Source organism: Callorhinchus milii, unplaced genomic scaffold (genome assembly GCF_018977255.1).
Source record: "Callorhinchus milii isolate IMCB2004 unplaced genomic scaffold, IMCB_Cmil_1.0 Scaffold21, whole genome shotgun sequence".
Lineage (NCBI taxonomy): Eukaryota > Metazoa > Chordata > Chondrichthyes > Chimaeriformes > Callorhinchidae > Callorhinchus > Callorhinchus milii.
The window spans coordinates 1,241,511-1,265,234 of record NW_024704762.1 but is presented as its reverse complement, the minus strand read 5'-3'; the positions used below and the strand labels follow the sequence as shown (position 1 = coordinate 1,265,234).

General features: G+C 44.9%; 1 protein-coding gene across 1 annotated transcript in view; it reads right to left on the bottom strand.

The window, feature by feature from the left end:
• The window catches only part of wdr18 (WD repeat domain 18), an 80,393-nt gene extending 77,964 nt beyond the window's left edge, over positions 1–2,429 (bottom strand). The window contains exons 1-2 of the mRNA XM_042342792.1: positions 2,185–2,429; positions 663–773 (exon numbers count right to left, since the gene is read on the bottom strand). Of these exons, the coding sequence (XP_042198726.1) occupies positions 663–773; positions 2,185–2,403 (330 nt within the window). The 5' untranslated portion in view covers positions 2,404–2,429. The remainder of the gene's footprint in view (positions 1–662; positions 774–2,184) is intronic.
• Positions 2,430–23,724: the final 21,295 nt, after the last annotated feature.

The following is a 23,724-nucleotide window of genomic DNA, read 5'->3' as shown; positions in this document are numbered from 1 at the left end:
GCATCCTCACCCGACCAAACTCTGCACGTCTTTCATCCCAGTCCTTGCAGGTTCCACTGCCTCCCTGCAGAATGATTTCAAGGCTTTCATCCTTACCTGTAAATCCCTACATCCTCTCGCAACTGCCTCCTCCTACCATATAGCGTCCGCATACCCCTTTGGGCCAATTTGGGCTTGCAGCACAACCCTGGCCATCGATGGCTGAGCTCTCAGAATCTATGTTGATGACCTCTGGAACTTCATCTCTTTGGCCACTTCTCTTCAAGTCCAGCTCTAAAATCTATCTCTTGGGACTGTGCCACTGGTCACCTCCGCTCATGAGGTTTCTAATCCCATACTCAAGCACCTCGCCTAGATGGCCGTTCACCATGTGTGAGTCTGGATTCTAAACTGCAATCTCTTGTACAACTTAGTGCCGCTTCCTTCCCCATTTTCAGATCAGACCTTCCTCTTCAACTGTGCTTGTGGCCCCCCTACCCCCGACATGAGGCTCTGCTCCAAGAAACTATAAATAAATATAAATGCGAGCTACTGTTGTTACACCAGATAACAAGCTTTATCCACTCGATGCCCAGAATAAAGCCAAGCACAAAGCCTGCAATTATTAGCCTCCATTTCTACAACCACCTCTGGGCTCTAGAGTTAAGCGATGCAGCCATTACCTCCCATAGATAGATGCTATCCCCGATCCCGGCAGTAACATAAAGTCCATTGGGGGATGCAGTGAGACAGTTCACAACCCCAGGGCAGATGATCTTCTGCTGCAGCTGGTCCTTAAATAAGAGAAAAAAGGTTCTTCAGAAACATCCTCTCATAGTCTTCATAAGGCAGGACAAGATCAGAGGCCAAACTAGCTGCAATTAACGCACCTGTCTTTACCTCTGATGTTACTGGAGATTTACCAAATAAATATTTTTAAAAACACTCCCAATGAGAACATGACCCAGTATTGGTACCCAGTAACCATTCACTCTGCACATCAGTGTAACTTACTGTGTTTGCTGCGTTCCGATCCAATCACACCTCAATTTGTTAACACATTTGTTTCCTTCCCTCCCCACCCTCGCATCACCCCCTGTCCCTCACACTCTGACATCTCACGGACCAGCCAAATGGCTGGTAGCTATGACATACCATTTGATATAATCACAGCAACAGCCCCCCCAGCCCGCATCCACTCTCGCTCACTCACTGACACCTCAAGAACTAGTTGGGCCACCATCAACCCTTACACAGATTTTGGAACAGGAACACACATTCCAGATAAAATCCAAGATTTGGCCACGTACTCCCATGGCTTCCAGTTTCATCATGAGGAGTTCATGTGGTCAAAAGCCTTTCAGAAGTTGGCAGGTTTGTTTTGAGGCTCATCAACAGGATTGGTAGGGGCAGACAAGTCACTGAGGGCAGGGAATTCTCCCATTTAGCTCCTATTAATCCTGCAAGCCAAAACCCATAACAACAACAACTTGCATTTATACAACGCTGCTCATGCAGCGAAGCATCCCAGAGCACTAGGCAGTGGTGGAGCAGAGCCGGGGGCAGGTTGGGGGTGGTCCTAGCTGGACAAGCAGCAGGAAAGCTTGCCAGACAGCTCTGTCAATGGCAAGCTGTGCAATTTTAGTTGGTCAGACTCCAGTAGTTACCCCAATACCCACTCTGGAGTCCTCAAATCTGAGCCTAATACTCTCCGGAATGAGCTAAGCAACCCTCCCGGGTGAGAGTGGCATTCCATTCCAATAAATGTCTCAATTACTGTCAAGTGGGAGGTGACAGGCATCGAACGGTTTGGTTTGGAGACTTAAGCACATGATGGCAAAAGGCAAAATACTGCAGATGCTGGAAATCTGAAATACGAACAAAAATGGCTGGGAACACTCAGCAGGTCAGGCAGCACCGACGGTCACCCACCGGAAACATGGACTGACTTTCCTCTCTCCATAGATGCTGCCTGACCTGCTGAGTGCTCCCAACCACTTCTGTTCTCTCCTTATAAAGCTGAGCGATGGTTTGTTTCCACGTGTGTCAGACACTTGGCTGATAACCCTCAAAAAAAAAGTTGGGTCAAATGGCCAGGAGTCATAACAGAACAGTGGGTGTGACTGCACTGACACAGTGAGCCTGCCCCCCCCCCACACACACACCCACACACACACCCCCACCCCCGACCCCCCGGGCCCTCACCTTGCGCTGTATCTCCCAGACGCTGATGCAGTTCTTGCCGAGCTGCGCTCCCAGCAGGTACTCGCCGTTGAGCAGACACAGACCGCGGCTGCCGCAGCTGCTTCCGCGGTAGGTGGTGATGACGGCCCCGGAGAGCGGCTCCCACACACTGCAGCTCCACTGCGGCCCCGCAGCGTCCGCGCTCAGCACCACCTCGGGTCCCGCTGCCGTCGCCGCCATGTTCCCTTACCCACAAGCCACCGCCGCCGCCAGCCGAACAGCGCGCGCAGCAAGAGCGGCGCCGTCACCAGGGAAACCAAGATGGGCGGGGCCGGAGCCGTCACCAGGGCAACCAAGATGGCCGGGGCCTGGGTACCATGGTAACGAAGCCAGATGGTGGCTTCAGTTACCATGGTGACGGGCCGAGCTCTCCCCAGGAACAGCAAAGCCGCACTGAACAACAACAAATTACACCTTCACCTCGAAAAGCCATCCCCGGGCCCTGGACAGTCAGGGGGGGTTGGGGTCAGGAGGGGTGGAGGGCGGGGGAGGGGTTTGGGGTGGTGGGGTTTGGGGGGGGGGGGTTTTTGCGGGTGGAGAGGGGGGTTGAGGGGGTGGGGGGAAGGGGGCCGAGAGAGGCACAGTCAAACAGGAAGGTCTTACACGGGACATGACAGCGGCAAGAGAGGGGCTGAGGTGGAGGGATTGCAGGATAGAGTCCCAGAGCAGAGATGCTGAATGCCCGACTGCCGATGGGGGGCGGGAAGCGCGGGGGGACCTGAAGCAGCCGGTGTCCGCCGAGCGGAGGGAACGGACAGGCTGATATGGGACTAGGAGGTCGGAGATGGAGGGGGGAACCAGACCGTGGAGGGCCTTGAAGGTGAGAACAAGGGTTTTGGTTCTCTGAGGGATGGCCAGTGAAGCCGGGCAAGGACGGGGATGATCTGAAGGCAAAATACTGCAGATGCTGGAATTGTGAAATAAAAACAGAAGTGACTGGAAACACAACAGGTCAGGCAGCATCTATGGAGAGAGGAAAGTGAGTTAACCTTTCAGGTTAATAAGTGCGCAGGAAAAGTAGGACTTCCAATAGTTGCTTACAAAGGCTGGCGAGCTGAAGTTCAACAGGACGAGAGCTGGATCATCCCAGGAGTTTTGAGGCAGTGAGGAGAGCGACGGGTGGGGAGCCTGAGTGGCTATGCCCTTGGCTGGGGCGTGTCAGAGGTGCCGTTCTTCAGACGGACTTTCTCTCTCCCAGCATCACGGCCAACAATCCACCAAGTAAAATGAGTCATTCACTCGTGGATGTTTGTGGGACATTGCTGTGTCCAAACTGGCTGCTGTGTTCTCCTACAATGTACACAGTTTGTAGTAAATCCTGTGAAGCGCTTTGCCCAACAACAACAAATTATATTTGGGGCGTCCTCCCGACATGAAAGGCACTATACAAATGTAATATTTTGTTGTTGACAATAATAATAATAATCCTTGCATTTGATATAGTGCTTTTCTCAAAGCACTTCACAGAATATACTGTAAAGTGAATTGACTATATTTGTGGGCGAAACGCAGTAGCCAATTGCGCACAACAGTGTCCCACAAACAGTCATGGATTGAAGTGACCAATTTATTACTTTTTTCTTGAAGGCATTATTAGGCATAAATAAATAATAAATAAATCAAAGACACGTTTTTGATGATGACGAGTTACAATTATAGAGCGCCTTTCACGTCGGGAGGACGTCCCAAAGCGCTGAACAGTCAGGTGTCAGGGCCCGAGCATGGGGGACAGGTGGTGTAGGGGTGAGGGAAGGCAGAGAGGTGGGAGGGAGACCAAAGGCACAGACGAAGAGAAGGATCTTGAGACTGTCCTTCAAGGAGGCGAGGGAGGAAGCGAGGCCAAGGGCCCGTGGGATGGAGTTCCAGAGTGTGGGGGCAGAGAGGCTGAAAGCCCGGCCACTGATGGTAGAGCGGATCGGGTGGGAGACATGGAGCAGCCGGAGCCCGCTGAACGAAGGGAGTGGGCAGGTTGGTAGAGTCAGCAGGTCAGAGAGGTAGGAGAGGGCAAAGCCACGGAGGGCCTAAAAGGTGAGGACGAGGATCTTGAATTCAATCCTCTGGGGGATGGAGAGCCAGTGGAGTCGGGAGGGTCGGAGTGACGGCGTCACGGAGTCTGGTGCATGAGAGTACACGAGCTGCAGAGTTTGGGATGATCTGCAGCTTGTGAAGGGAAGAGTTGGGAAGGTCAATGAGGAGGGAGTTCCCGTAGTCAAGCCTTGATGTCCTCATGATGTGAAAGGTGCTACATTAAAGGTAAGGATTATTATTATTGTTGTTGTCCTCAGGTTGACAGATCACACCCAGGACAAACACCAGGGTTTTATGACAATTAGATTCCTTTTATTGGATCCAAGGTCACTAAAAAAACTAAACTATTTCCAAACTTTCCACTGTTCCTCTGATATTCACAACATCACATCCTTCAGATACCTTTTTACATACGCATATAGAAACTACACACACACAGGCTATTCAGCCAGCTAGTCTGTGTCGGTGTTTACAAGCCTCACCATTTGTCCTCTATTTGTGGAGTACTGCAGTGTATTGGTTAGAGCGCTCCCCTCACAAGCAAGAGGATCCAGGTTCAATTTCTGGGCAGTGCAAAACCTTAGGCAAGTTTCCTTACTCCACACATTTCTGTTTACCCAGCAGTAAGTAGGAAACTGTTGTTAGTCAATTGGCAGATCGCTTTCTGGAGGTAATCATTCCTTCAATAAATAAATAAATAAATAATGTGGCCAGTCAATCCACGATTGTTTGTGGGACACTGCTGTGCGTCAATTGGCTGCTGCGTTTCGCCCACAAAGTATACAGTCAAGTCACTTTACAGTATATTCCGTGAAGCATTTTGAGACGTCTCAACAATGTGATAAGGTGCTATATCAAAAGCAAGGATTATTATTCTCTTTGCTCTCATGTATGCGGGTATACACCCACTCACGTCCCTCCTCATTATCAGCGTTCACTCTTAACCATAAAGGCCTTACTGATTTATTATCTTAAAAGGGGCAGTTCTGATGTATCCCGAGGCAGGGGAGATGGACTCAAAATACGTCCACCCAGATACACTCTCCAAGCTTTTGCCTCACATCTGTTCAGACTTGTTTCCCGTCCCTCTTTTTCTACCTGAAGGCAACATAAATCAGATCACATCTGCTAGAGTTATACTGGAATGCCGGAGGAGAGGGTGCCTAAAAACAAGTCTACGATTTTATCAGTTATCAGCTTTTATCAGTCAACTAACTTGGACTTGCAGGACAAGTCACAGCCTCCAGTTTCAGGTTTTAGGAGTTACTGTTGTTGTAATGAATGTCTTTATTAGAGCCTGTCATGGTTAAAATACTGCAGATTTCATGTGTGAACAGAGGTGGGGAACTTACGTTGAACCCAACCCCGTCCTCATCTGACATCGTGAATCCCAGCAGGTGTCAGTAGCAAGTCAGCAGCAATGAGAATGGGCTGTTTTTGCTAGACGGAGGGTCCAGCTCTCCCTGACTGAGGCTTTGGTCTGCTGCTGAAACCCTAGTGTAGTGGTTAGCGCACTCGTGTCACAAACAAGAGGACCCAGGTTCGATTCCCAGGGCAAGACAAAACCTGAGGCAAGTTTCCTTACTCCACGCACGCGCCTCTGTTTACCCAGCAGGACCTCACACTCACTAGGTCTCCGGCAGAGGATTTGAACTCGGAGCAGTTCTGTGATATCCTGGATTGCCAATGCTCGCATTGAGCTCCTCCATCATAACATACACACAGCTTTACACGATTCATCACTTCCATACAGAATCATGCAGCCCCCCCCCCCACCCCCAGCCCCTCCCCAGCCCACCTGTCGCTGTCTGGTGAGACCTGTTAAACTATGTGCAGATGTGGACATCAGCTTGGGCTCGGCTCTGATACTGTCACACCTGTATATCCTGCTGCCGCTCCCTGTCTCGGTTCACATGTGAAGAATGGCCACATGGGCGAGTTATCAAAGGGGGAACGGCAGATGTCCAACTACCTCCTTCCTCCTCTAATCACCTTCAGGGTGGAAGGAGGGGTGAAAAAATTGCCAGCAGAATTTTTTTTAAATGGAAATTTACCAGAATCAGCTTAAGTACATGGAGATCAGGATTGTCTACAAACACAAAGACAATGACCTTTCTTTAAAATTAGCTGATGTGTTATTTGAGAGACCAGTGCCCTTTGTTAGGAATGATTAATAATTAAACATTGCCATTTTCTGAAGAATATTCTAAGAGTCAACATTTCAAAATGTTTCCGAAAACAAGAGAAATTTGAAATTCCTCTTTACAACGAATGGTTTGAAGTAACCCCTGTGAATTTATCTTATAGAATTATTCCAGGCTGTGTAACATGATAATCCTATAGCCGCATGTTGTTGTAACATCTTTAAGAAGCTTCACAGGATTTTCTGTACAGTAACTGTGTATTTGTACAGACAAAGCAGCCAATTTTTGACACAGCAATGTCCCACAAATAGCCATGGAGATCCGTATAACAGTGTCATGGGATCTTAAACATCCAACTGAACAGGGAGACGGTATCTCAACTTAATATCTCATCCGAAGAACATCACGTCAGGCAATGCAGGACTTCCCAGCGATACATTAAGTCTAGACTATGAACTCAAGGTACTGATGTGGGTACTTGCCAAACATATCCAAGGTGATATGTTTGGCCATGGAGAGTCAGAATTGAGTCCCCTTTGTGACGGTTTCTAGTCCAGTTCCTGAGCCACGTGGGTACGCAGGATACCAGACCCGAAACGTTGACCTGGGTTCGATTCCCAGCGGGGTGAAACCTTAGGCTCGTTTCCTCGCTCCACAGGCCTCTTACCAGCAGTAAGTATGAACCCGATTGTTAGTCTATTAATAACAATCCCTTCAAAAATAATAATTTGGTTACTCAACCCATGCTGTGCCCAATTGGCTGCCGTATTTCGCCCACAAAATACACAACAACAACAATAAGATTCCATTTATTGAGCGCCTTTCACGTCAGGAGGATATCCCAAGGCGCTGTACAGTTGGGTCACGACCCGAGCATTGGGGGGAAATGGTCAGGGTGAGGGGAGGGAAGGGAGGGAGCGAGGAGGGGATAGAGAGTCGAGAGGGGAGCTGAAGGCACGGTCAAAGAGAAAGGTCTTGAGACCGGCCTTGAAGGAGGAAAGGGAGGAGGCAAAGTGAAGGCGCTGGGGGATAGAGTTCCAGAGCCAAGGGGCTGAGAGGCTGAAGGCCCGGCCACCGATGGTAGGGCGGTTGGGGCGGGGGATGTGGAGCAGACCGGAGCCAGAGGAACGGAGGGTACGGGCAGGTAGGTAGGGGGATAGTAGGTCGGAGAGGTAGGAGGGAGCATGGCCGTGAATGGCCTTGTAGGTGAGGATGAGGATCTTGAATTCGATCCTCTGGGGGATGGGGAGCCAGTGGAGGCGAGCGAGGGCGAGGGTGGGAGTGATGTGGTCGCGATGCCTGGTGCGGGACAGTACACGAGCTGCAGAGTTCTGAATGACCTGCAGTGTGGAGGGAGGTGGCGGGAAGGCCGGCGAGGAGAGAGTTCCCATAGTCCAGCCTTGAGGTGATAAAGGCGTGGACCAGAGTTTCAGCCGCGTGAGGGGTGAGGTAGTGCCGTAGTCTGGCGACATTCCGGAGGTGATGGAAGGCGGTGCCAGTTGTGGCGCGGATATGGGGGAGAAAGGACAGCTCAGGGTCGAGGGGAACCCCGAGGTTCCTGATGGCTTTGAGAGGTGGAGAGTGCAGCCTTGGATGCTGATGCTGTCAGCGCCTGAGGTGCGGAGGCGCTGACGTGAGCCAATCAGGAGGGCCTCAGTTTTGCGCACGTTGAGCTGAAGAAAGTTATCTCTCGTCCAGGACTCGATGTCGGACAGGCAGCTGTCAGGACATCGGGGGTCGTGGAGTTGAGGGTAGAGGAGGAAAGGTAGAGTTGGGTGTCATCCGCATACATGTGGAAGTTAACCCCATGTCTGCGGACGATGTCACCATAGAGGGTGAAGAGGAGGGGACCTGAGGGACACCGCACAAGACAGTGCGGGGGGTGGAGGAAAAACCATTCGTGGAGACAAGGTGAAGACGGTGGGAGAGGTACGACCTAAACCACTCAAGGACAGGGCCTTGAAGGTTGAGGTGGGAGGACAAGCGGTGGAGGAGGATAGCGTGGTCGACCGTATCGAATGCCGATAGGTCGAGGAGGACGAGGAGGCAGGGGAGCCCTGGTCACAGATGGTCAGGATGTCATTGGTGACCTTGACCAGGGCAGTTTCTGTGCTATGGGCAGCACGGAAACCCGACTGAAGGGGTTCAAATAATGAATGGTTGGAGAGGAAAGAGCGCAGCTGGGAGGCGACAACTCGTTCCAGGACCTTGGACAGGAAGGGGAGGTTGGAGATGGGCCGGTAGCTTGATAGCTGCGACGCATCAAGGGAGGGTTTTTTTAAGGTGGGAGTGATGGTGGCAGTTTTTAAGGGAATGGGAATAGAGCCAGAGGAGAGGGACAGGTTGACGATGTCTGTGATATGTGGGGCAAGGAGGTGGAGCTGGGAGATAAGGAGTGGAGTGGGGATGGGGTCAAGGGAGCAGGTGGTGGGTTTCAGGGATAGGATGAGTTTGGTGACAGAGGGTGGGGAAACGGGTACGAAAGTGTGTAGGGGAGGATGGGTAGGAGTTGGAGTGTGGGAGGGAAGGGGTGGGGGGTGGGTGGATGTTGGAGGGGAAGTGACCGCGGAGCGAATTCCCTTGATTTTGGATTCAAGGAAATCCAGCATCTCCTCACAGTGAAGGTTGGAGGAGATGACCTGCGCGGGGTGGCGGGGGGACGGAGGAGTTGGGATATGGTAGAGAACAGTAGCCTGGGGTTGTCCTTCGCCTCCAGGATTATCCTGGAGTAGAAGGATGACTTGGCCGAGACTAGAGTGGAGCGGTAGATTTTGAGGAGGTCCAGCCAGATTTGTCGGTGGACCGTTAGGCCAGATTTGAGGCAGTGCGTTCAGCGGCCCTCACCTGGCTCTTCAGTGAGCGGAGGTGGGTGGTGAACCAGGGGGAGGAGCGAGAGTAGGAGACAGTACGGGAGGTGATGGGGGCAAGAGTGTTGAGTGTGGAGGACAGGGTGTTGAGGAGGGTGAGAGGAGAAGAGGGGTCAGTGAGGGTTGAAGGCCAGAGGGAGAGGAGTTCAGAGGACTCCAAGGCAGCGGTTAGGGATTGAGGGGGTAACTTCTTCCAGGGGCGGTAGAAGATGGTGGTGGGTCTGGTGGAGGTGGGGAGGGGGGTGGAGGTGGTGAAGGAGATGAAGTGGTGATCAGAGACGACCTTGTCGGTGATAGTGACATCCGAGACACTGAGGTCCCGGGTGATCACTAAGTCGAGCCGGTGGCCGTGACTGTGAGTGGGGGAGTTGATGTGGAGGGAGAGGTTGAGCGAGGAGAGCAGGGAAGAGAAATCTGAGGAGATTTCACAGTCAATTCACTTTACAGTGTATCCTGTGAAGCGCTTTGAGACGTCTCGAAGACGTGATAAGACACTATATCAAGTGCAAGGATTATTATTATTATGTTCAATTCCTCAGATGGTGCACATTTCAGAATCATCACTTTTTCAGATTAGAATCTTACCATTTGAACGGCTTTGCTTTGTTTTGTTGGGTGTGTTCAGCTGAAAACTGGTTCCACTTCATGAGGATAAAGAATTGACTTAATGATTCCAACCCAATCAACTTCAAACCATGCTCGGCATTGACGAATAACCAAACTAAATACAGTCAATGTTTGCAACTGTGCACATTCCTTTTGCATGTATTCAATTCATCTGAAACCAGCCCATAGTCTCTCCTTCCCTCAGGCAATCACAATCCTGGAGTCAAACACTGCACCCAGACATTCCCTCTCCCAGGTGAGACCGAGCCTGTGTGAGCATTTGCTTTATTACCAGATATCAGCACCTCCCCTTCCCTCTGCTGTTTGGCCTCTTGTGCTGCCAGGATGCTGCTGCTGGGCTCCTTGAATACCTCACCTGAATCACCATCCTTATTATTAATAATAAAATTAATAATAGTATTAATAATAATCCTCACTGTTGATATAGCGTCAATCATGTCATAGAGACATCTCAAAGTGCTTCACAGGATACTCTGTAAAATCTCGTGACTCTGTATTTTGTGAGCAAAACGTGGCAGCCAACCATGTAGTCCCACAGTAATGTCTCACAACAGCAATGAAACGACTGACCAATGTTATTTCGGGGATTGTTGGCCAGGACACCGAGAGAGAGAGAAACTCCCTTCTCTTTTTGAATAGTGACATGTGATCTTTAATATCCATCTGAACAGACAGGTTTAACATCTGATCTGAAGAACGGCACCTCTGATAACCCCCACGCCCCCACCCCCAGCATAACATCGGAGCGACAGCTTAGACTATGTGCTTCAGAGCATTGACGAGGAGCTTGCACCCACAACCTTCCTACTCAGAGGCGAGAGCGCTATCACGGTGCCCGGCTGACACACAATTATCACACAAACTCAGACAGCGAGTGATGAAGAGAACATTCAATACAGCACAGTCGGTGGGGGGGGGGGGGGGTGAGAGGGTGATGGCCAAAAGTGCAGTCAAAGGAAGGTCTTGAGTCGGACCTGATCGAGGTGAGGTGGTGGGGGGGAAGCGAGTCGGAGAGACTCCAGGATGGAGTTCCAGAGAGTTGGGGGTAACACACCATCTTAGGCTAATGACGGCCTGAATGAAAATGAACACGTACATTTTCTAACAATCAGCTGGTGTAGCTCAGACTGCAGAGGGAACCTGAGCTCCCGAGTCCGTGTGTCTCTGCTCCCACCCCCCCCCCCCCCACACACACACACACACAGAGCAGTACTCATACAGCCTCCAGGGAGCTCACAGCCTGAACCTCATTGAACACTTCCTGCAATCTCCATATGTAATATTTCATTCACTAACTCAATTACATCTTCAAAGAATTTTGAAAACGTTGCTGGCCGTGACCTGCCATCACAAAGCCCTGTTGTTTTTGATTTAGTGCCTTCGCTCCCACTCAATGCTTCCTTTATAATTCATGCCAGTACATTTTACTGTACAGATGTCACACTTATAACGGGCTTATAATTTCCTGAATCATGGGCTGTCAGGCACATAATGTTGTCCTTCTCCAGTGAGTTCCATAGATCAGCCACTGAAAGTCATATTACACCATCACATCACTTTGCTTCCTGGTTTCGAATGTGTGAGTTAAGACGACACCTGGCCCAACAGTTGGTCGCATTTAATTACAATCATCTACACTTACATTGAACATTTTACATAGTGAGAATGTCTCAAAGTGCTTTACAAAGAAGATAATATTATAATAATTGCTTGGATTTGATACAGCGCCTTATCATATCTTCGAGACATCTCAAAGTGCTTCACAGGATAGACTGTAAAGTGAATTGACTATATATTTTGTGGACGAAACATGGCAGCCAATCTTGCATAGATGGGAGTGGGAGCTCGAGCAGGAAGGGAGATAATTGGGTAAGGGTGGAGGGGGATCATGGTGCAGTTAAAACGTAGGCCCTTAGAGGGGTGATAAAAAAGGAGAGGGTGAGGCTAAGGGATGTTGAAGAGAAGTCCAGAGGATAGGGGTAAAGTCACTGAAAGCTCACTGGGATCAGAGGTGGCAGAGCAGAGGGAATGGCAGCAGTTTGCTCAGGTAGAGGACCTTACAGTTGATGATGGGGGACAGAGAGCCAGTGCCAGTGGAGCTGTTTAAAGGAGAGTAAAAGTTCGAAAAAGTTCTGCAGTTCTGGACAGGTTCGACGAGTTGGTGTGAACAACCGGGAAGCCTGAAGCTCTTCTGCCCTGATCTCTCCATCCCAGAGATGCTGTAATCACTCACTCGCTCCCTCCCCACGTTTAAAGCAGCCTCAAGACTTACCTTTTTGACTAAGTTTCCAGTCATCTTTCCCCTTCATCCCCTCCCCAGCTCCCCTCCCCCTCCCAGCTCGGGTATTCAGCCAGCAGTGCGCAGCACTTTGATGCGTCTGTCCTCCTGCTGTGAAAGTTGGTATATAAATGTAAATAGATTGTATTGATAGTCGGTGCCTGCAGTTTTACCATCTCTGTGTTGGAGAAAGCTGAAGCTCGTGTCGGAATGAACGTCTGCCAGGTATTGTGTCAACTCAGCCAGGGGTCAAGGCTGGAGGTTGAAAGGGTGGGTGCTGCCCGCTCAGTGTACGTATGTGGACATCATGTCGGTAGATGACGTAATCGTGTGGATGAGATAAAGGAGAGGAACACAGCACATAACTATGTGTAACAAAAACAAACATTTTCAGAGCTTCTGTTGCTCCCCAAAGCTATAATTTTGAAGTAAGTCAGGTATCATTATCAACTTTCTGAGGTGATTAAACATACAGACAGCTTAGCTTCAGAGTGCATTTACATGAATGTCAACTGCTGTTAAAGTCTATTTGCATGTCTTTGAAGTACATATTGATCAAAGGGACCTGCAAGCTCCAGTAATAATCCTTGCAATTGATGTAGCACCTTTCACATCAGGAGGAAGTCCTCAAAGTGTTTCACTGGACTCACTGTGAGGTGTAACAAAAACAGAGAGAGCTGGAAAACTCAGCAGGTCAGGCAGCATCTATGAAGAAAGGAACGGGAGTCAACGTTTCGGGTCCACGACCCTTCATCAGAAATGTTGACTCACTTTCCTTTCTCCATAGATGCTGCCTGACCTGCTGAGTTTTTTCTCAGCTCTCTGTTTTTGTTTCAGATTTCCAGCATCTGCAGTATTTTGTGTTTTGTTCACTGTAAGATGTAGTGACTGTATTTGCAACACAATAATTCTTGCATTTGATATTGTGTCTTTTCACATTATTGAGACGTCTCAAAGTGCTTCACAGAATACACTGTAAAGTGGATTGACTGTATTTTGTGATCAAATTTTTTTGTTTGGCTTTTGTTTTCTTCATGGGGGAGTATTGGGAGCTGAGCCTGCTCTTGGCCTTTACTGGCCTCTGCACCTTGTAACAGACATCATTAAATAGCGATGAGCAGAAATCCTGGCTGATTTACCACTTCCCCAAACCCAGAGACCTATGGCTATGTTTCTACTATTCACACAACACAATTGAGATCAGCTAACTCAGCACCAACCAGGAATTGAATCTATAACCTAATCTGGTTGGCTTAGTGCCAAACAGAACAATGCTTTTACCCACTCAACCATCGTAGGCCACGTAAATAACCCCCAAGTACTGGGAGCTGCAAGCATTCTATTCCTGTGTGGACACCCTCCAACTTATTTTCAGAGTGAAGGGGCTTGATGTACTTGCAGTTACCCAGGATCAACATTCATAGCTTCACTCACTGATTTAAACAATCACAATTGAATTTACCATTTTAAATCCCACGTAGGAGAATGTACGAGAAGTGACTGTATATTTTGTGGGTGAAACAATGAAAAAATATTGTCAATTCACTTGGCAGTGTATCCTGTGAAGCGCTTCGAGATGTCTCAAAGACGTGATAAGACGCTATATCAAATGCAAGGATTATTATTATTAATAGAACTAATTCACAGAAGCTGTAATTGAGTTACTGCACATGTTGTGCTCACTAATATGGAGCAAGTATAAATATCTGAGACAGTTCCTGTTGCTTTTTCCATTCCACAAGACAAGCCTGTGCAGAAATGATCACATTTTAATGAATGGTATTTATCTTAGACTAATCCTACTATTCCTGTTTCTGAGGTCAGAGACCTTTCACCCTCGAGTGCAATATCACAATGGATTCAGGACCAGTCAGGACTATTAGCTGAGGAATGAAGCCAGACTAGATTTTTAAAAAATCTTTACTTTTAAAAATGAAAAGACCCCATATATACAAGAGCATTTGAACACTTCACTTCAGCCTCTCATCTGTTCCTAGTGAGCAGCCGTTCTCTTTCCTACACAAACTCGTTCTGTGACACAAAATTCACAAAGAATCATAGAATTATACAGCACAGAAGGAGGCCATTTAGCCCATTGTGTCTGTGCCGGCTCTTTGAAAAGAGCTTCCAAATCAATTCCACTCTCTCCCCATAGCCCTGATCAATCCCACTCCCCCCGCTCTCTCCTCATAGCCCTGATCAATCCCACTCCCCCCGCTCTCTCCCCCCATAGCCCTGATCAACCCCACTCCCTCGCTCTCTCCTCATAGCCCTGATCAACCCCACTCCCCCACTCTCTCCCCATAGCCCTGATCAACCCCACTCCCTCGCTCTCTCCTCATAGCCCTGATCAACCCCACTCCCCCACTCTCTCCTCATAGCCCTGATCAACCCCACTCCCTCGCTCTCTCCCCATAACCCTGATCAACCCCACTCCCCCGCTCTCTCCCCATAGCCCTGATCAACCCCACTACCCGCTCTCTCCCCAGAGCCCTGCAAACTTGCCCTCACCAAATAGTTATCTTCTCTTAAAATTTGTTAACATAACATGTAGGAGCCCTTCGAGCCTGCCCCGCCATTGAATCATGGCTGATCTTCTAATTTAACTCCAGCTAATACCATAACCCTGCCTTATCCCCATATCCCTTAATCCCTTTTGCAATAAGAAATCTATCTATCTCAGTCTTGAATATGTTCAAGGACTGAGCATCAACAACCCTTTGGGGTAGTGAGTTCCATACATTCTTTGAGTGAAGTTCTTCCTCAACTCAGTGCGAAAGGGATGGCCTCTGATTTTAGGGTTGTGACCCCTGGTTTTAGTTTCTCCAACCGGGGGAAACAACCTCCCACTATCTACTCTATCACGCCCTTTGATGATCTTATAGGTTTCTATAAGATCCCCTCTAATTCTTCTACATTCTAGAGAATATAGGCCGAAATTGGTCAGCCTATCCTCGTAACTCATCCCCTTCTTCTATCAAGCCTCCGCTTAACCTTCTCTGCTCCAAGGAGACTAACCCTCGCTTTTCTAGCGTCTCCTGATAACTGAAGTCCCTCATTCCTGGTACCATCCTGGTCAATCTCCTTTGCACCCTCTCCAATGCCTTGACATCCTTCCTAAAGTGTGGGGCCCAGAACTGAACACAGTCTCAGTCTCTGAGGCCTAACCAGTGTTTTATACATCATAACTTCCTGACTTTTGTATTCTATGCCCCCATTTATAAAGCCTGGTATCCCTTATGTTTTTTTAAAAAACAGCTTTATCTGCCTGTCCGACCATCTTCAAAGATTTTCTTATATGAACCCCAGGTCTCTCTGTTCCTTCACCCCCTTTAAGATTGTACCATCAGCTTATATTGCCTCTCCTTATTCTTCCTCCCAAAAATGATTTACTTCGCATTTCTCCACATTGAACTTCATTTGCCATGTATCTGCCCATTTTACCAGTCTCTCCATGTCCATTTTTAGTCTGCTACTATCCTCCTCACTGTTCACTACTTTTCCTAGCTTAGTATCATTTATATAGATCAAGAAGAGCTAGCTTAGTATCATACATATCAAACTGTTTACAAGAAATGCAGAAGCTCCAGTTATCACAAGGAGATCTAACAAAAGATACACTGACCTAAGTGTGCGCACTGGAAAAGGATTGATCTCTAAAGAAAAAAAAGAAACATTTATGGCCAAAACTGAGAAATCTGGTGACTAGGGTAAAATATCATTGGAACCAGACAGACCTGGCAATCCTGGGTTAGTTCTCACCTCATTTCAGACCATCTACCCAACAACTCACAATTATTTCCTGGTGGGTGGGGGTGGAGAAGAGGGCTTAAAAAACCCCAGCAGGGACATGTCTCAGAGCCAAATATCAGAATGGAGTCAATCCTCTAAAGCAGTTTTTGGTCCAGACCCTGAGCCAGATGGGTCTGTATTACTCCAGAATATTCCTGAGGACTAGAAAAGGATTGACCTCTAAAGAAAAAAAATTATGGCCAAAAGCACTTTGGGATGTCCTTTCGACGTGAAAGGCGCTCTATAAATGTAATTTTCTTGTTGTTGAAGGAGCAGAACACTCACTGGGGACAAGGATTCTTCCCACTCAATTCCCATAAGTTTTCAAGCCAAAACCTAAATGGTTAAGAGGGTCCGAGCTAAACCTGCATTGTGAGGCTTGCCAGGTAGTGCTCACAATGGCAACCTATTTAGCGCATTAATACCTGAGCACCAACCCATGGCCAATGCTTGGGAATTAGACATTCAGGGGATTCCCAACAGGGAGAGTATGCAAACCATCCAAACACAAGGTCATTTTCATTTCTATTTTCATCTGGCTTGGATACTTCCAAGCGGTGAAGGATTTCCATATATGGCCACCCTGCTCCCCGCTCACAGATTTAGTGGGTAAATACCTGTTCTATGTAGTTACTCGTCAGCCATTGGAGAAATGGGGTGGGGGCTGCAGCTGGTCTTCACAGCTGGGATTAAGCAGGATTCCTGCTCCCAATCACAATTATTACGGAAATGTGTGTATGCACATCTGTGGGTGAGTATGGTCTAAATTCAAATATTAACTGGACGAAGGTATTGAAATTATTATTAATAATGTGAAGCTTAAATACAGCAAATTACAAAGGAAAAGGACAATGTCTATTTTGAACAATGGGCACATCCGAATTACTACTACAGAATTTCACTAACAAAAATATGCAGCCAATTCACTTTACAGTATATTACGTGAAGTGCTTTGAGACGTCTCAAAGACGTTATAAGGCACTATTATCAAGTCAACAATTAATATTATTACTAGCCTAGATTTCTCTTTCAGATGCTGCTATGTGATTCCTCTTATTTCATTACACTAATCACTGTGTGACACTAGAATACAGTAATTTCTATCAAGAGAAAGAGAGGAGTCAGCAAAAAAAGTCAGAACTTCACTTTATTATCAATATCTGGTCAAATGTAACACATTTTCTTTCTTGTCCTTTTAAATATCCAGAGGGTTAAATACAAGTTGTTATAAAATGTAAACCACTAGTGATAAGTCACATTGGTAAGATCAAGAAATGTGAAAACAAAAATGGGTAAGAGGGGGAGAAGGGAGAGGGAGGAGGAAAGATAAATCTTAGAGCTGAACCTTTGCATAAATGGAAGTAGAAGAGGTTTTCCTGAGTTGGAAAATGTATTTTCCTGTTCTGACCCATTAGAACAAGTGATAGTTTTAAACCAAAACAACTACAATATTCACCTACACAAGATTCAGTATTATTTTTTAGTTAAGATGCAAACAAAAACCAAAAGGAACTGAAGAAAAATAAAACATTTGTGGGACCTTATTTTCAATTTAACAAACTGCATGTGAATTGATAATGTTTTGTGAAATGCACTGGCTAAAGTTCCTTCAAACAATTTCTACATTTTAATTTGTACGACGGAACAAGCAAGAATGGTTTGGGATCAATGCAATTAAAAGTATTACTCAATAGACCTGACTTTTACTGCAATATCCTTCTCAATTATCTTTTATAAAAGCACCCACCAATAACCCACAACCACCTCAACATCAATATTTTACTGGTTATACATCCAGCCAATAAATAGCAAGCATCTCTGTGCCATATCCTAATCCTCTATGTCCCAGTTTAAAGAATGCCAAATTAAAATAAGACTCCCACAAATAGCACAGTAATGAAAAACAGAACCAAAAGACGGGGAGAGGGGAAGTCTGCACAGTAGTTCCATGTTGGAGTAAATATTTGATTTCTACAATCATTTGAAGATATACAGCAGATAATGTTTTCAAAAACCCCTGAGAATAACAATCCAGCTTCTACTAACACAGCACTAGATTGTAAACAGCACATTGACACAAAAGTATATATTTCATAGTCATTATTCATTCTACATTCTATTAGCAATACGTAATAATTAGCCTGTACACAGACAGCAAGAACAACTGGACAATATCAAGTTATATGTTCCATAGTGCTTTTGCTTTCTTTAAAGTGTGTTCATTTATTTATCTTTGGTACACAGCAATAATCATAATCCTTAAAGAAATTCAGAGCAGATGATAGAACTTTTCACAAGACAACACTAAAATGAGGAAGCTATGAAATTTAAAAACCCACTTTCAATTTTTAAAATAAAAGTACTTAAGAATCCATTTGATTGGAGTAATGAAGTTTCTGCACACAATGGGAGAAAACATTCAATCTAATTAGCATTTGTTACACAATTAGTTCATCTGTCAAGATTTAAACAAATGTATATGATTTGCTTAACAGGTTCTAGGCTGTAAAATACAATGTGGGTAAAGTTTGCAATCACTTTTTCTTGCTAATATTCTCTTTGCTTGCCTGGGTTTCAATGAGCACCAGCCAGCCTCCAGTGCTCTGCCAAGTGGCTTTTCTTCACGTGTGAGCACTGACACCAGCAAGCCCATTCAATTGGGGGAAAGATCCCATCATTATTTGATAGCCACATAAAAGTGCCTTTCAGCAAGGTGAGGGGGCTGGAAAGTAATGAGCAGTGCCGACCCATCTGATTTTAATCCTGAATTGACTCAAAGCCAGTTCTAGCCCAATTGCTACAGACTAGGATTCAAACCCGTAACCTCGTCTGATGAACTTGTTGCCACCAGGACACCAGGAAAGCCCGTTTCAAGTACATTTTAGCATCAGTTTTACTATAGCACACTAACTTACTCAGCTGATAGCTTGAAGTAGAGTACTTCAGAAACCCAGTACAGGCAGAATGCAGTGAAGAGTTTCCTCCTCACTCACACAATAAAACCCACAAGGTACAGCTTTGGGATTAGCTTCAGGTAATTTTACAGATAGTCAGTCTCATTTGATTGTTAGCGCTAATATGAGTCACTGTATATAGATGATATTTAAAACTTGTCTTGATTTATTATACACATCTAAAAGCTTTCTACTTTCAACCTACATAAATGGATTAAAAAGGTTAGCAGCAGAAATAATTATTGCCATTTGGGTTCAAATTACNAAAAATGTTTTTAAAAATGAAACATGTACAAAACATGTTTTTACTCCAACTTAATTCACGAATAATTACACTTTACCTTGGTTCGCGGCAAAAGCCTAATGTAGTTTTACTTTGAATATATTGCAGAATCAACATATAATTGACATTTTCAGAAAAACTTGTTCAAATTAAATGTTTTTTAAAATCCATTTATTTCAGTTACACAGTGTGGTAAGTGAATCTTGAGAGCAATGAGGGATTGCACCATTACTAATTCAAAACCAACAACAACAGAAGAACAATTGCCACTGTTTGGCAAGAACTCAATTGTTTAATCTATGTCTCTATGAGGTATGTTAAAAGGTACCCATGACTCATTTTAAAATAAGTATATTTGATAGAAATTTAGACTAGGATGCAAATTAGCTTTTCAGTGGCTTGTAACAACATTCAATAAAATATTCCCACCAAAAAAGTAAAATTGTGGGGAGACTGCGGCCCAGTGATGAATCTTTAAGCCTAGGTTAGCATTAAACTTTGGTTCTCTCCAAAATACTCTACTTTTAGTTTTTTCTTGTCACTATTGCTGCGATTCAGACGACATTGCCAAAATAGGTCTTCTCTATTGAGATCTGCTTTAGCCATTGCTCTGCACCTCTGAGAAGTTACCAGAGGATAACGGAACCTGTGCTGACAATGTATGCTCCAAGTTTACTAATCTAAATGAATTCACCACAAAACTCAACTTGATCAAACAAACCAATTTCCGACTAACAGCTTTACAGAAACAAGTTCCACTAACCAGAGCACAGTGCTACCAGCAAATGCTCAAATCACTAGTCCTGCAAATTGCTGTGTAAAGTGTTCAATCTCAGGGCAGGCTCATTATAAAGCCTGGTTGAAATTCCCTTTATCTGCACTCAAGAGGGAATTTAATTCACCATCACTGTGCAACTGTTCAATGTAAATGGAAAAATTACATTTTGTAAGACAAGGCAATTCACACTTCAAAATAATATGTACGAGACGTGCACATAAGTGTGGATTCTTGAAATGCCTCGAAAAGAAACTCGGAAATTGTGCTGCACTAATTGGAAAAAAAAGGAGCCTCCACCAACCAGCATCAGCAACAATTGACAGCAAGTCTCTATTTAAACTGCCACCATTGCCAATGGAAGCTTGTATACTGAACCACAAGATACAAGAGTTAGTGGACCGTACATTGGGCTTTAAGGTCACTTTGAAAAATATATAAATAAAAGCTTCTCCTACAGTCAGCTCTCTGGTGTAAGGGCATCTACTGATAGACTCATCTGTACAGTTGATTGTTTCACAAGGCAATCCAGTTTGGTAGAACATTTAGTACAGCTTCAAATTATCTAACTGCAAAAAATATTTTAAGAAGATTACTGTTGTACATATTTGTCCAATTTGATCATCGACAAAAATCAGCTTTGTAAAACTGATCAATATTAAAGAGTTTAAAAGATAGAAAGTGTTTGCATATTTCGAAAGAAGAGGGCTTCTAGTACTCGAGTTAATAAAGTTCGTATTTTTAAAAAACGGTTGAAGTAGTAATTCATTTCGGGAATTCTCCTGGACCGTACACCTTAATACATCAAACAAAATTTGCATAGAGGGTTAAAAAGAAAATACATACAGTACTTGAAACAAAAAAACATTTAATGTGGCTTCAGTAGATAGGCAATGTGTATAGCTTACGAGGAATACTGAAAAATTCTCTCTGGCTCTTTATATACCAACCAAAGATGGTCTTATAAAGTGGTGATAAGTGATTGGTGCAAATAGGCCCCAAATAGCCATGATTTAAATCAACTTGACACCAGAGACTGATCTCGGGGAAGCACAAAAATCAACTACAAAGAAAACTTGAAGGGATGTAAATAAAATGCAGAAAACTAATGGTAGCTAAAGGACAATCTAATTATGTTTCAAAACAAAAAAAATGCATTTATCTCAGAATGCGTCTGTATGCAATGGCACAAAACAATTAGGCTTACACTACACATTACTACTGAATGCATATTAGATTGAATTCCATGTTCATACCAATATACTCTTAAAATGTGACCCCAACAGGGTAAAATGTGAAGAGGAAGACCAAATATCTAATGATTGTGCTCAAAATATGGAGTTAGTAAAAACAAATGTAAACATGTGCACCAGTCATATATACTCCTATAGGGATTGGCTGGGATATGCACTGAATCTTTGGATTCAAAAATTTATGTATTTCAAATATTCTGATTTATTTAAAAACAGTAATCATTCTCCCAATGCTGACCTGTACGTTTTTGTGCTATTGCATCACTTTTGGGCATCATCATCTCAATATAGCAGACTTTTTGTAATATAATACAGCTCACTCATTTAATCCACAGCTCTTTCACAAAACTGGAGGCATTAATGTCGGTCTTGTAAAAGTTAGCTGTAAAATGGTTTCTGCTTGCCACAAGATGCTGCCTTGTGCTCAGAGACAGTTGCACTGGTGCAGTCACTTCTCCAGTACCTCTTCAAATACTCCATCTGCATGTGTAAGAATACACAGTGAGCACAACAGTCAAGTAGGATCTTAGACTCACTAAATAGCAACGAAGGCCCTGCTCAATTTGCTTCTCAGCTAAGAGGCATTAATCACCGTACCACCTCTGTCTAAGATCAGTGAACTCAGTATTAGGAATCCAACCAAATATCTTATGGAACTGCATGGCTCAATTTTACTGTGAATAGCAACTTACCAGCTAAACCAACAGGGGATCTGCAAGGTATTAAGACCACCTCTTTAACCTTCAATTTTTCACAATAAAATCTGAACTCTCCTCACTTTCATCTCAATATTTAAAGGGAAATGTTCCTGCAAGAAGGGGGACATACACTATGTAAGGCACTTATTCCCTGGTGGTATTTCACAATATTTTTTAAACTTAAAACCTCAGTCAAAATATCTCATCTTAGAATGGAGTTAAAGGGAGAATTTTTTTTAATCTAAGAAAGTCGACACTGCAAGAGAAAATTAATCCAGGATTTTTTGTTAGAAGGGCTTTGGAAAAGGTGCCGCAGAGACTGAAAGAAAGGCCTTGGCCAGCTCGACTGGCAAACGAGTTGTATTAAGTTCTCTTTACTTGTTTAGTTCAATGAAACCAATATAAACTGAGTGAACCCAATACCAGAACCCAGCCAAAAATAACAGAAGCAATGCTACAAATACAGCTCACAGCATGCCACAACCAACCAAGAATGGTGATGCCATTCAAAGTGCGAGCTTATCACTATTTCAGATATGCTGCACAAGCACTCGGCTAAGATTAAAACAATCAATCCGCAAAGCTTGTTGCCATACAGATGGAAGCAGCAGACTTGGCAACCACTACAGATCCACCCCATCCCACCCCCCAAAAGACTTGTGTCATTAGGTCAACGACAACAACATATCGATTTTTTTTAAAAAGCCAATAAACCTCCCGGCACTATTATGTCTCAACATAAATCTTCATTTATCACAGCAATGAAAGCTGAGAGCAGCAAAGCTATTATTATGGAGGACAGGAAATTGCAAATTTAATAGATTATTTCCTACTGCTAGCTTGTTGTTATGTGAAAGGTCAAGATCCCAAGGGCAGGCAAGGTCCTGGCCTTATTGCAGTGCCTTAGCCCCTTCCCCCCAGCCCCTGAGTTCAACCCAATAGCAGTTCCTCTGGGGCAACCCATTGTCCACATTCACTCTGGCTGGCAAGCAGCTAATGCACTCAGCTCACTCTCAGGACTCCAGACTGGATCTCATACTAATAAGGTTGATAAGAGGTAGTTATCTGCAACCATTTTTTGTCCCAAAGAGTAGGAAAAGTGATTGTGTAAAGCTAAGCATCTGTAAAGATCCCAATCTATATCCATTTGTCTCAGGTGCATTGTTACTGTAATCAATGTGAGAAAATATTGCAGGAAGTAAAATAAGCCAACACTTGTTCTGCTTCTGCATTATAACATACTAGTTCAGGATTTCAATGCTATTTCAGATCTATCTGTAGGAAATATTCAAGAGGAGATTAGAGGACTACTTTAAAAACATACCAATTTAAATTCTCAGCATTATAAACCAAGTTTAAATATCCATTTGTTCTGGACATTAGCTATACAAAGAATACCTAGATACAACCAAATGCTCAATAAAAAAGTGAAAGGGTCCCAATCTTACAGGGACATAAGAGCACAAGTTGTTTTTCCAAAAAGTTGTGAAGTAGTGCTGCTCAATACAATGAACAGAAACATAATAGACTCCAATGGCATAAAGTATGATATAATTTCCACTATAATCTCATGCGAATTGTCTACTAAAGCACTTACTGCATTGTGTAGAATGCTTAAAATTCGCCAAAAATCCTTTATTTGTCTTCAAAGATCTCACTGTATGTCAAGCCACTGCATTTTTTCCTTTATAACCATGAAAATTACATATTCAACCTATATGATGCTTTACAAAAGAAAGCAGTACTAATGCTGCATGCACAATACTGCTACAGTGAATGATAGCAAAATATTTAACCTGAAG